Source organism: Filicampus tigris, chromosome 13 (assembly GCF_054856515.1).
Source record: "Filicampus tigris isolate MCC_2025a chromosome 13, RoL_Ftig_1.0, whole genome shotgun sequence".
NCBI lineage: Eukaryota > Metazoa > Chordata > Actinopteri > Syngnathiformes > Syngnathidae > Filicampus > Filicampus tigris.
Window position 1 is genome coordinate 7,450,003 of NC_141229.1, and position 14,489 is coordinate 7,464,491.

The 14,489-nt window shown below is 42.0% G+C and overlaps 1 protein-coding gene across 2 annotated transcripts in view; it reads right to left on the reverse strand.

The window, feature by feature from the left end:
- asap3 (ArfGAP with SH3 domain, ankyrin repeat and PH domain 3) overlaps nt 1-10,847 on the reverse strand; it is a 54,738-nt gene extending 43,891 nt beyond the window's left edge. For both annotated transcript variants that reach the window (XM_086048735.1, XM_086048734.1), the window contains exons 1-2: nt 10,526-10,847; nt 6,706-6,778 (exon numbers count right to left, since the gene is read on the reverse strand). In XM_086048735.1, the coding sequence (XP_085904861.1) occupies nt 6,706-6,778; nt 10,526-10,651 (199 nt within the window). In that variant the 5' untranslated portion in view covers nt 10,652-10,847. The remainder of the gene's footprint in view (nt 1-6,705; nt 6,779-10,525) is intronic.
- Nucleotides 10,848-14,489: the final 3,642 nt, after the last annotated feature.

A 14,489-nucleotide genomic window follows, 5' to 3' on the forward strand; every position in this document is an offset into this window, starting at 1 on the left:
TTAGGGTTTCCAGCTAGGATTTTCAGTTAGGGTTAGGGTTTTCAGCTAGGGTTTCAAACTAGGGTTAGGGTTTCCAGCTAGGGTTTCAGTTAGGGTTTCAAACTAGGGTTAGGGTTTCCACATAGGGTTTTCAGTTAGGGTTTCAAATTAGGGTTAGGGTTTCCAGCTAGGGTTTCAAACTAGGGTTAGGGTTTCCAGCTAGGGTTTTCAGTTAGGGTTAGGGTTTCCAGCTAGAGTTTTCAGTTAGGGTTTCAAACTAGGGTTAGGGTTTCCACATAGGGTTTCAAACTAGGGTTAGGGTTTCCAGATAGGGTTTTCAGTTAGGGTTTCAAACTAGGGTTAGGGTTTCCAGCTAGGGTTTTCAGTTAGGGTTAGGGTTTCCAGCTAGGGTTTTCAGTTAGGGTTTCAAACTAGGGTTAGGGTTTCCACATAGGGTTTCAAACTAGGGTTAGGGTTTCCAGCTAGGGTTTTCAGTTAGGGTTTCAAACTAGGGTTAGGGTTTCCAGCTAGGGTTTTCAGTTAGGGTTAGGGTTTCCAGCTAGGGTTTCAAACTAGGGTTAGGGTTTCCAGCTAGGGTTTTCAGTTAGGGTTTCAAACTAGGGTTAGGGTTTCCAGCTAGGGTTTTCAGTTAGGGTTAGGGTTTCCAGCTAGGGTTTCAAACTAGGGTTAGGGTTTCCAACTAGGGTTTTCAGTTAGGGTTTCAAACTAGGGTTAGGGTTTCCAGATAGGGTTTTCAGTTAGGGTTAGGGTTTCCAGCTAGGGTTTTCAGTTAGGGTTAGGGTTTCCACATAGGGTTTCAAACTAGGGTTAGGGTTTCCAGCTAGGGTTTTCAGGTAGGGTTAGGGTTTCCAGCTAGGGTTTTCAGTTAGGGTTTCAAACTAGGGTTAGGGTTTCCAGCTAGGGTTTTCAGTTAGGGTTTCAAACTAGGGTTAGGGTTTCCAGCTAGGGTTTTCAGTTAGGGTTAGGGTTTCCAGCTAGGGTTTCAAACTAAGGTTAGGGTTTCCAGCTAGGGTTTTCAGTTAGGGTTTCAAACTAGGGTTAGGGTTTCCAGCTAGGGTTTTCAGTTAGGGTTAGGGTTTCCAGTTAGGGTTTTCAGTTAGGGTTTCAAACTAGGGTTAGGGTTTCCACCTAGGGTTTTCAGTTAGGGTTAGGGTTTCCAGCTAGGGTTTTCAGTTAGGGTTTCAAACTAGGGTTAGGGTTTCCAGCTAGGGTTTTCAGTTAGGGTTTCAAACTAGGGTTAGGGTTTCCAGCTAGGGTTTTCAGTTAGGGTTTCAAACTAGGGTTAGGGTTTCCACATAGGGTTTTCAGTTAGGGTTTTCAAATTAGGGTTAGGGTTTCCAACTAGGGTTTCAAACTAGGGTTAGGGTTTCCAGCTAGGGTTTTCAGTTAGGGTTTCAAACTAGGGTTAGGGTTTCCACATAGGGTTTTCAGTTAGGGTTTCAAACTAGGGTTAGGGTTTCCAGCTAGGGTTTTCAGTTAGGGTTAGGGTTTCCAGCTAGGGTTTTCAGTTAGGGTTAGGGTTTTCAGTTAGGGTTTCAAACTAGGGTTAGGGTTTCCAGCTAGGGTTTTCAGTTAGGGTTAGGGTTTCCAGCTAGGGTTTCAAACTAAGGTTAGGGTTTCCAGCTAGGGTTTTCAGTTAGGGTTTCAAACTAGGGTTAGGGTTTCCAGCTAGGGTTTTCAGTTAGGGTTAGGGTTTCCAGCTAGGGTTTTCAGTTAGGGTTTCAAACTAGGGTTAGGGTTTCCAGCTAGGGTTTTCAGTTAGTGTTAGGGTTTCCAGCTAGGGTTTCAAACTAGGGTTAGGGTTTCCAACTAGGGTTTTCAGTTAGGGTTTCAAACTAGGGTTAGGGTTTCCAGATAGGGTTTTCAGTTAGGGTTAGGGTTTCCAGCTAGGGTTTTCAGTTAGGGTTAGGGTTTCCACATAGGGTTTCAAACTAGGGTTAGGGTTTCCAGCTAGGGTTTTCAGGTAGGGTTAGGGTTTCCAGCTAGGGTTTTCAGTTAGGGTTTCAAACTAGGGTTAGGGTTTCCAGCTAGGGTTTTCAGTTAGGGTTTCAAACTAGGGTTAGGGTTTCCAGCTAGGGTTTTCAGTTAGGGTTAGGGTTTCCAGCTAGGGTTTCAAACTAAGGTTAGGGTTTCCAGCTAGGGTTTTCAGTTAGGGTTTCAAACTAGGGTTAGGGTTTCCAGCTAGGGTTTTCAGTTAGGGTTAGGGTTTCCAGCTAGGGTTTCAAACTAGGGTTAGGGTTTCCAGCTAGGGTTTTCAGTTAGGGTTAGGGTTTCCAGCTAGGGTTTTCAGTTAGGGTTAGGGTTTCCAGCTAGGGTTTTCAGTTAGGGTTTCAAACTAGGGTTAGGGTTTCCACATAGGGTTTCAAACTAGGCTTAGGGTTTCCAGCTAGGGTTTTCAGTTAGGGTTAGGGTTTCCAGCTAGGGTTTTCAGTTAGGGTTTCAAACTAGGGTTAGGGTTTCCAGCTAGGGTTTTCAGTTAGGGTTTCAAACTAGGGTTAGGGTTTCCACCTAGGGTTTTCAGTTAGGGTTAGGGTTTCCAGCTAGGGTTTTCAGTTAGGGTTTCAAACTAGGGTTAGGGTTTCCAGCTAGGGTTTTCAGTTAGGGTTTCAAACTAGGGTTAGGGTTTCCAGCTAGGGTTTTCAGTTAGGGTTAGGGTTTCCAGCTAGGGTTTTCAGTTAGGGTTTCAAACTAGGGTTAGGGTTTCCACATAGGGTTTCAAACTAGGGTTAGGGTTTCCAGCTAGGGTTTTCAGTTAGGGTTTCAAACTAGGGTTAGGGTTTCCAGCTAGGGTTTTCAGTTAGGGTTTCCAGCTAGGGTTTCAAACTAGGGTTAGGGTTTCCAGCTAGGGTTTTCAGTTAGGGTTTCAAACTAGGGTTAGGGTTTCCACATAGGGTTTTCAGTTAGGGTTAGGGTTTCCAGCTAGGGTTTCAAACTAAGGTTAGGGTTTCCAGCTAGGGTTTTCAGTTAGGGTTTCAAACTAGGGTTAGGGTTTCCAGCTAGGGTTTTCAGTTAGGGTTTCAAACTAGGGTTAGGGTTTCCACATAGGGTTTCAAACTAGGGTTAGGGTTTCCAGCTAGGGTTTTCAGTTAGGGTTAGGGTTTCCAGCTAGGGTTTTCAGTTAGGGTTTCAAACTAGGGTTAGGGTTTCCAGCTAGGGTTTTCAGTTAGGGTTAGGGTTTCCAGCTAGGGTTTTCAGTTAGGGTTTCAAACTAGGGTTAGGGTTTCCAGCTAGGGTTTTCAGTTAGGGTTTCAAACTAGGGTTAGGGTTTCCAGCTAGGGTTTTCAGTTAGGGTTAGGGTTTCCAGCTAGGGTTTCAAACTAGGGTTAGGGTTTCCAGCTAGGGTTTTCAGTTAGGGTTAGGGTTTCCAGCTAGGGTTTTCAGTTAGGGTTTCAAACTAGGGTTAGGGTTTCCACATAGGGTTTCAAATTAGGGTTAGGGTTTCCAGCTAGGGTTTCAAACTAGGGTTAGGGTTTCCAGCTAGGGTTTTCAGTTAGGGTTAGGGTTTCCAGCTAGGGTTTTCAGTTAGGGTTTCAAACTAGGGTTAGGGTTTCCAGCTAGGGTTTCAAACTAGGGTTAGGGTTTCCAGCTAGGGTTTCAAACTAGGGTTAGGGTTTCCAGCTAGGGTTTTCAGTTAGGGTTTCCACATAGGGTTTCAAACTAGGGTTAGGGTTTCCAGCTAGGGTTTTCAGTTAGGGTTTCAAACTAGGGTTAGGGTTTCCAGCTAGGGTTTTCAGTTAGGGTTTCAAACTAGGGTTAGGGTTTCCAGCTAGGGTTTCAAACTAGGGTTGGGGTTTCCAGCTAGGGTTTCAAACTAGGGTTAGGGTTTCCAGCTAGGGTTTTCAGTTAGGGTTTCCACATAGGGTTTCAAACTAGGGTTAGGGTTTCCAGCTAGGATTTTCAGTTAGGGTTAGGGTTTCCAGCTAGGGTTTTCAGTTAGGGTTTCAAACTAGGGTTAGGGTTTCCAGCTAGTAAATTAGTTTTGTGAAAAAAAGAGTTAAATTACTTTTGTGAACATGTAAATGTTTAAAATGCAAAATATGTTGTATATGTTCATGACTTAATTTTTAATTATTTTTTATTTCATTTTAAATGGTAAATTTTAATTAATAAAATATTTAAATAGTGTTAATGTTCTTGCTATTTTAAGTTACTTTGTGTGAAATGTTTATTAATTTAAGTGTTTATTAATTTAAGTTAAAATCAATTCTAATAACTTAAAATTAATTTGTGAATTGTTTAATTCATTTTAATTATGTTATATTTGAAAAATAGGTTAAATTGTCATGAAATAAAATTTTGCCTTAAATTTATTTTGTGGAATAATAAGTCATTAAAAAAAATGAAAAATAAAAGTTGACACCCCTAACATGGCTGATCACATTATTGGTTTTCAGTTGGATTTAGGTCTGGGTTCTGGTTGAGCAATTCCATAACTTGAAATGCCTTTTCATGACATTGGGCTGGACATCCTATGTATGACACAACCAACTTGTCACCAAAGCAACCGATTCTGCTTTTTTTTTTGCCTCAGTTTGTTTTGTAGCACATTTCTCATAAAATCAGACACACACAAAAAAATAAAACGGCACAAAAAACAGTGCCGGGCGCTTAAACGTGACACAGATGTCAACATCTCGTTAAAGCAAAAATCAAGAGCTATTTAATTACAACTGTTTTGTCAACTGACCACAACATATTTGGGAGGGTATGCCATGAGCCCACTGTACATTTTTTTTGGCTGCGTCAATGCAATAAAAAGCGGTCGCACAGGATAAACAAGTTAACCAAATGTGACATGCTGGAAAAGGACATAGCCGCGATAGCTTTGAAGATTTGAGTTGGGGGGGGGGATTTGTGGGAATTGAGGGTTACTTTCTACTTCAGGTTTTGAGCCCATTATATTCAGAAGTGCTTGTGGGGGTGGGGAGGTTCGTGTTGCCATAACTTATGGGTAACTCAGGGATTGGTCACAACTTCAAGTACTGGATATAAGTAACGCAACAATGGCTCGGTCCCTTTTGGACCAAGCACTCAATTATCTATTTCACCCAATTTGAGTTACTTTTAACTTGGGCTATTCCAAGCAGAGTATTATGCTGCTGATTCCGATTATCCATGAGAAAGAACGGTCAATACCGATTCGGATACCGATCACATGTATCAGCTGCGCACTCTGAAATCTTGCCGTGCGTCCGCCTCCTGCATTCAACAGGGATATTTGGAGAAGGTGATAGGCGATGAGATTATATGTCTCCATGTTGTGGCTACATGGCGGTTAAAAGTAAAGATTGAAAACAAACTCCATGCGCGAAACTATCAGACAATGTTCACATAAAATGAATTTTTCTAGCTCATCTGTTGACACACACATCAACTTGGCAGTCATGCGACCAGGAAGGGAATACTTAATGGTATATACTGTATGCACGTTGTCCAAATGTGAGCCAGGAATGGCTTGTAGGTCAGAGAACATGGGGGGTGTCAGGGGGGGGGGCCAAGTGACTCATAGTGTTGATGTACGATTTCCATCGGGAGAGATTAAAGAGCGAAACAACATAATGGTTGAAGGCGGGCACTTACGATCAACCCTCTCCTTCATCTACAATTTATGCTGTATGCTTGCCTAAATTCTGGGCAGCAGATCTCTGACTCACTCACACTTTTGGGTCGGAACGGGAAGTTTAGAGGAACGACAAGCATACACTTCCTCGGAGCTGGTACATGTTTCTCAATGACACACACACACACACACAACAATTACTCACTGCTGACGGAATCACATGCCATTTGTACGTTGGCCCCCGATGCATGCAAACACATTCATTCATATTGTACAACATGCAGCAATGACTTTAGATCCCGTTTAAGGGTTCATCAATGGGTTAACCAAGGGCATCAAGGTTCATGCCGGAATCTTGAGAGGGTCAAAGTGGGGCATTTGTGCACGTGAACTGTCCTTGTCTCCGCCACGTTAGCTAGGTTTCCCGCAAAAACACGCAGACTGTCCTTGTCCCCGCCACGTTAGCAAGGTTTCCCGCAAAAACACGCAGCTATTTTTCCTTTGAAGGATCATGTGGAATCTTGAAATCAGTGAAAGTGTAAAACAGCATAAGAATAATCAGACATGCTAAACATCAGGAACAGAAGTCACACAGAGGTCAGAGGGTGCCTTGACACAGCCTTGAGCTAACATCTGGAACTGCAAAAACAAGTACCTACAAAAATACCTTCCCATTTCTCAGAAATCAGAATGAATGACAATATCCACAAGTATTTGTCAGAGACATTTTTAAAGAATTAATCATCCTTCTGTTCAAGTTTATTTTGAAAAGATTTGTAGTACTGTACTTAATTTCACATTGACAATAATGACGATAGACTTGGCAAGGGTCAAAACTGACCACAATGAACAGTTTGTAAGCTAGTGTTGACGTTGGCAATCTGCCACAATTTCACAAAATGACGTCAAACGTTTCATTTCCTGTCTCTCTCCAGCTCACCAAACAGCCCAAGACAGCTTGTTGCACTACTTTAGGTCATGAACAAACTCTTCTGCTTCACACTCAGTCAGCAGAGATATTAAGTGCGGTGTCAACATCAACAAATGACACATGACAGGCGCGCAAAGTCTGGCCAGCGCATAACAGTGTGACGACTTTAAACGCGCAAGCAAGAGGCGGCGAACTTTGAACAAGACACACTCACTGATTCCGGAGTTGTAGATGGCTTTGATCATCTTCTTCATCTTCTGTAGAGTCGCGTGATCCATCTCCAGGGACTGTCAAAACAACACAAAAAAGGGACATTAGATTGCCATCTTCAAGGTAACCCATTTAGGAAGTACAGATCAAAATGATGACTTCCCAGCCGCAATTTTATATCCGATAACAATATATATCCCAACACAATATTTTTCCTTAAAATTATGCAAAACGTTCCTGCAGTGTGTGACTAACGACAACCTGTGAGCAAGCACATAACATTATGCAAAAGGTTCCCACAGTGTGTGACTAACGACAACCTGTGAGCAAGCACGTCAGTCATCTACCTGCATGCACCGCTACAAATGATCCCAGCGTACTTATCGTCGCCTGTCTGGATCACCTGAAGTCACTTTTACATGGATCTTAGCATGGAAATTGCATTTGAAAACACACCAAGGACTCAAATAAGGTTACCTAATATATTCCAAAGTCTCAAATCGCATGTTGTCATCTTCTGAAAGGCCCTCTATGGAACCTTGACAGTCAAAATGTAAACATGACATTCATACATTTTGGGATGTTTATTCAGAGTCCAATTTTTGTGGTACAGCCTGGGAGTCCCTCCAGCTCTTCCTGAGAGAGACTTAACACCATTGTCCGTCATCTCAACTTTAAACATACTTTTTAAACATACTGCAAATGTATTTCAACAAAATCTGAAAGTAGAAATCATGTATAGAAAATACTGCACATACTGTGCCAGGCCTGGCGGACTGGCACGTGAGCTTCTAATTCTACATTGGTACCTTAGACACAACTCAGATGGCCAATACGTAAGGGCTTTCTGTTTTTTTTTCCGAAACAAGCACGCTTCAACCTTGTTTACTCGACCTCACACAGACTTGCTTTTCCACCGATCCAGACACGAGGCGCTTACTCCGCTTCTACACATCACCAGAAACAGCTTTAATGAGGCAGAAATTCAGACCCAACAGAGGCTGTGTGTTGTTAGGTGGTGCCGTTTCGCGCCCTAGCTCATTTTTGCTCAAGTTCACGCCCATCTGTCCACACCCCCACCAACCCACAAAGCGTGGGTCCACTAATTAAAAGGCTGAATGGATGCCGTAGTGTGAAATGTGACTCAGAGAATGGGAAAGTGATTAAAGCGGAGTGTGGAGACAGGACTGTTGGCCGTGATAAACACAGTGGCAAGAAACTGTACAGTGTTTATAGTTTGGTTCAAATACATGTGGGCAGACACACTCAAAAAGGGCACGCCGCTCTGTAACTCACGTTTGAATGTACCATCACTTACTGCAATTTTCCTGTTTTTCTGGACTAATTCAAGCCTGTCTGGTTATTTCTATGATGCAATGTGAAAAATAACTTGTGGGAATAAAGATCACTAGGGGAGTGGTGTGGACACAAGTCAATCGCAGTACAGTAAGCCTAAGCATATACTGAAACTAAATCAATTCTTATGTTTTGCTCCATATTTTATGTGATGTATTTTCTCCATATTTTTGTTTAAAAATGACTCAAATTAAAAAGGCGACTGAAAAGTGTCATCGATAACCCAAGCACTTGTTTGCGGTGTCAGTTGTAGGTTAGCTTAGCATTTAGCTTCTCCACCTTGTTTCATGATCCCTTCATGAGAATGAGAGTTGTCATGAAAGTAGCTTATCACTACCACGCAGGCGATGAGACGACTCAACATGTTTAGGCGCACTAGTAGCCAGCCAAAACTGTTGCTAGCTAGCTGCTTCTGCGCAAGTAGCACAGAGCTTCCCTCGACCTTCGACTACCCACGGCAGATGACGTGCGACCAGCGAAGCTTTTTGGTATGATTTTGGTGGTTCTTATTCTACTTTATTTGGACGGTTGTATCTGCGGTTGAGTCACAAAATGCTAATTTTACCTCGCGAACTGCGATGCCAACTGCTTATTTCAAGCCTTGACAGTATTCTATTCCAACATTACCGAAATATCTCCTTTTGAGAGCAGCTGCTGGAAATGACAGCGACACTCTTCGTACGTTATATTTATAGGAATGAAAAACCATCGTCATCATGTAGTTGGTTAGTAAGCAAGCTGCAGAGTGTACATGGAGGAGGGAGAAGGGGGAAGGAATTGCCTAACCCTGCAAACCGCAGTCCACATGTTAGCCCCTCACCGTTAATCAACATGCCCCAGACTAAATATACTCACTATATGGAGGACGGGGACTTTAACATACAGTATCTACCCTTGAACTGCTATTTTGATGGCCATAAAAAGTGTTGTGTGCACTTGATACGCTTTGCGAAAAAAGATTCCATCATGTTCATATGAGTTCCAATAACATCTGCTTGTGATGTTCTTGCTGACACATCAGCACTGCAATGAGGTGCCAGAATCCTTCATCGTTGTCTCCTTGTTTTGCACAAGATAGGACAGGAAGGACTAACTGGTGCGGATTATTTGCTTTATGGCAAAGTTCACGGCAGCCTCCCTGCCTCTTTTCCTACGCCCGAGAAGCTTCGGAAATTCGGAAGAACAGCATTTAGACTAACACACAAAGGGGGGAAAAATTGGTCTTAAAGCTAAAATGCTGGATAAATATTGTATGTCCACGCAAGTTGTATTTCTCTGACAAGTGAGGAAAAATTAATCTAAAATTAATCTTTTTGACAACGTCAAAGTCAGTGAAGTGTTTGCACGTGCCGTGAATACAGTACTTGTCTTCAATGAACATAATTGTAAACATTAAAGTTTATTTTATCTTTGATGATGCAAACTAACATTTTCGGGAACAGTGAAGTCAATTTAGAGCACTCAATAAAACTAACATTAAAGACAGAGACGTATCTTCAATATGCTTTTGTACACAATGACTATTTGTGTCCGCAATTACCATGAAAATTAATCTTTCTCGCAACATTGGAAACAGTGGAGCTTTTTCAATCAGCCATGACTTTACTTGATGTCTTTCATGAACCAAACATAACTCTTTATAAACAGTGACGACCATTTCTAATCCTTGATTACAGATGTTTGAAAAAAAACATTTAAGACAGTCTTTAATAAACCTAGCATACATGTTAATTTGAGACTATTTGCAGTCCTCACACAGCCTCGAATGTACTTTTAAGATTAACTAAGACAAGAGTACTTGTAAACACTGAAGAGTCTACCATGAACCTAACATATATGGGGTTCGCTGTTGACTTTGGGCAAGAGGCCAGTATTGCAATTGCTTATTTGAAAAAGGGCTAGTATGACTAATGTGGGGGTCCTCAATTACGTCTTCCATCTTTTTGCAAACAATCTCTTTAATGAAACTTACATGCAGGCTAAGTGGACATCGAAGACATTTTAGTATGAACATAGTATTGAAGTATAGAAAGTATTGAACTTACCATTCTTGTTTTAAATAATTCATTTCCTCAGTGACTTTGAATATACAGTATACCGATTTTAATTTCAACAATTGCATCTTCGGTGAACCTAGCATGTAAACATCGAACATCCCTTCCACCTGTGTTCTTAACATTCGAATGTTAGTAAACATTGAAGATCATTCAGCTTGCTTCATGGACCTAACATAAATGTTTGTTACATATTAATGCTTTGACACTTGATTTTTACTGTCTGTCAACACACCTGTGCACCTTTTTAACACTGGAAAAGCCCAATGTGGCACGTCGGAGTAGATGGTGAGCGAAATAAGGCCAGCAAAAAGTAGGCCAGTCTAAAGGTGAGCTTTGCACGGAAGTCAAACACCATTCACGTCGCAGGTAAACACCACTCTCTTCCTCTGCCTCCCTCCCCCGGCCACTCACCTCCTCCACGGCAGACACTGTGCTCCGACAGTCGCTCATTTTGGCCTGAAAGGTGGACGTGGCCGGCGACGACAGATCCTCATTGGTCAGAACAACAAAGTCCGAAATGCTGATTCTCTCCGGCATGTTTGCCACGAAAGTTTCCCCTAAACAAAAGTAACAAAATTCAAATCACTGCGCTCTGGGAAACGACGCAAAGTTTGCGCGCACGCAATTAATTCCCATTGGAAGCCAAAGAGCAGTGCGTAAGAGTGTCCAAAAAGTGTGCTCGATCGAGCTGAAAGGAGAGTGTGTGCGTATAGTGCACACTCTGACGCTATTGTGCGCCACACTGACTACAGGGAGGAGGAGGAGGAGGAGGAAGAAGAGCGAGAAGAGGGAGAAGGGGGAGGGAGCCAAGGCAATCATCACGTGGGAATGTTTTTGTGGCACTGCAAGTTTCCAAGTCCATTCTAACCTCTCATCTCTTTGCTACACTCTGCGTGGTGTCTGCGTGTGTTTTCCAGGGTAACGCCGCTGAATCCTCAGGCAGCACTATTTGCATTAGGCACACCGAATATGGACCAAGAGATTCACATGTGGTCGACGACATCGGTGCGTCGGTGTATACTCGGGCATATAAAATATTTCACAAATACTGCAGAATAAATCCTTTAAAAAAATTGTAATTTTATGTGAATACTAATTTAACTTCAGTTTCACAGTTACAGTAACGTGGTCAGTGGTTCACAAATCAAGGCTAATGTTAGCGGTTTGCTTACATGCTAGCTGTATTAGCTGCTATGCTAACTAGTGAAGGAAAAACCTATAGCCTATTGTTTGCAAAAAAAGAAAATGTGTTGTGTTGAAACTGACACGCCCCATTATGTCTAAAAACCGGTGAAAAATAATGGAAAGGACTAGATTTAAACATCAAAATTGTCAGCCAACACATAATATCCAATATGCAAAATAATCCAACGCAAACCAAATTGCAGTTTGCAGTGGTGGAGACCTGCACTCTTTCACATTGAGAGCTGGGTTTAATATATTACAGACCTTGTTGAGGACAATTCTTAAACAGTGTTGATTTCAGGGACCAATGATGTGAAAATGTGTTTTAAAAAAAAAAAAAGTAATTTAGTTGCTTTTTATCTATTTTCAAATATCGTACAAACGTATTTTTCAGACTACAAGTCACACTTTTGTCATAGTTTGGCTGGTCCTGGACCTGTATATATTGAAATTAGTGCTTGGACTGGAACCAAAAATCCCTGTTCCCTAATCGTGTTGACAGCAGCGAACAAGTTCTGGTTGGATTAGAAAATTAAAAAGTGTCGCGTTGTAGCCAAAGGTAGAATCCTGGTCAGTTGTTTCACCTTTTGCTGCTACAAATCCTTGTTGTGGCATAAGGGAGCTACATGCTAAACTAGTCATACGTCACACACGCCATAATTACTCTTCTTCGGCTTCCGTTTCTTTTTCTACTTTCTTTGGGCGGTTGGCAAATAATTACTTTTGATGCATTACCGCCGGTAGTCAACAAAGTGACGTATCGCTAGCACCCACGATTAAGGAACGGGGATTCGGGGGCGAGTCCGAGCTCTACTGTTCTTGGTCTCGGTTTTTGCACAATACATTTTCCCCCAAAAATGTGACTTATATTCTGAAGTGACTTATATAGTACTCCTATATTTTTTTTTCCTTCCTCATGATCCATTCTTTTTACTGGTGTGATTTATACTCTGGTGCGACTTATAATGCGAAAAATACGGTCATCGGATTTAATGGTACTGCTTATTTATTCCCCCTAGGACGTTGGTCTTTCATTCTTATGTCTTTCATACGTCTGTCCTTCAGTCTTCTGTCTTATGGTGGTGTATAATCTTACTTCCAACGAGGCGTGACCCTGGAGAAGATGAACGAGGCACACCTCTGTAATCAGTCGCTCGGAGGTGAAATGCCTCTTCCGTCTTCGCGCCTCATCTTCTGTCTGACCTCGGTGACCTCGCCGGATGATCTGATGCCATGAAAGCAAAACCCCAAAAGAGCAAAGTAGTACAGATGTGTGGAGAACATAACACCTGCATGCTGGGCAGTGTTCAAACAGGACATTTGGCCTGGGGGAGGTACTGATACTCAACATTGTGCAGATTGGCGGCTTTATTGAGAGGACGTGTCAAGTTTAGCAGAAATCTCAAAATGATCAAGTTGTTAAAAATCTCTTTTTTTGCCCACGTTGCTTAAAAAAAACACATTTAAGTCATGGAACCCTACGCCCGACCCAAAATGGGTAAAAAGGGGGAAAAAACAAAAAACCTGACACTAGTGCGCTGTTCATACATGAATGGACAAACTCCTTCTTGTGCCGCTTGTCCTTCAGTTGGCAACGAAGGCCGCTGCATGTGCGCCATTGTATATGTTTACACACCGCCTAATGTGTGGGCCAACACAAACATGCCTCATGTCGGCCACGCGCTTTATTACGATGTGCAAAACACGCACACTCTATTTATCATTAATGCTCACATACAAGAAAGTGAGGCCTTGCAAATTCCAAACAAAAACAGATGTAACAACTTTGTTGTATTTTGCTTTGTGTGTAAATGAAAAGTAGTCACTGCACACAGTAGGGTCATGCGTGTAGAGTAGAGTCACTGATCCCAAAAGTGTTTGATTGGGTAAAATTCTTCCATAGTTCTTCCAAGTGCCTTCCCAAACTGTTCCCACGGAATTCAAAACATACATTTGTCTAAAATGCCTTGAAAAGATGAAAAAATACACTGATTGATTAATTCATCCATTAAGCGTCTTGTCTGCATACTTTTGTCCATATAATGTAGGTGCATTATGCGGTCTGCATACATCATGCCTGTTTTGGGCTGATGTCATGCGGTCTCGCAATGTCCCGACAATACCCTCCTTCAGTTTCTTTGCGGCCCCTTGTAAAGAGGCCCTGCTTTTTTTGTGCATCTTTCCAGCCTTCACTAGCCTTACAGCTTTTGTTGAACCCAACGAACCGGTCTGCTCTGGCCAAGCACCAGAATACAGGCCGGATCCCATGCAAAGGAAAGAAGACAGGATTTGAGAGAAAAAGGGGAGTGAAAGAAAAGGTAAAACAAGGCATGGGTCTCTATTTACTGATGAACACTAAGTTTGCTGGTTAGAGTACCTGCTAATTACACAATTAACATCTCATTTTCACTTGAAGAAATGCCTACCAAAAGGTGAGCCTTGCCAAATTCTAAGGGTAGTGATTATCAAGTGTGGTATGCAAGCTCCCTCTAGTGGTACGGTAAAGTATCACTGAATTAAAGCCAGAGTGTAGTTTTAAAACTGCTAGCAAGATGTGAATATAGCCTCACTTCACCAATCCCTCCCTCTTGAGTCTCTGACCAAAACTAACGTGTTCAATAGCAAATCAAACATAGCTATTCATAATGGCATGCAATTATGAAAGTACAAAGTTGTAATGAATAGTCACAGAGAACTAATATGTAGTTTCAATTAAATAGCAGTGCTAGCAGTACTCAGCTAGCAGTAGCACTGTAAAGAAGCTGACGCTAGCCACGGCTATTGCATTTTTTTTTTTAAATGTAAAAGTAATTAGAAATCAAAACGAGTGATAAAAGTACCTGTTCAGGAGAAATGTTGGCAATTCTGCATCACTTCTGAATCCTTTCAGCTACTGGAGGTCCTTTCGCATCCCTTTTCTTGCCAGTTGTTGGTGAAGGAGGGATGTGATTTTCTCATTTATTTTCTGGTGTTGGATATTCAACCATATTTTCAGCAAAGCTACAAAAGCACAAGGTATCAAAAACAGGACAGCCCTCCATAGCAAATCAAACATAGCTATTCATAATGGCACAGAGAACCAATATGTAGCTTCAACAAAATAGCAGTGCTAGCAGTACTAAGCTAGTAGTAGTACTGTAAAGAAGCTGACACTAGCCACCGCTCTTACATTGGTAGCACTGTCAGTTTG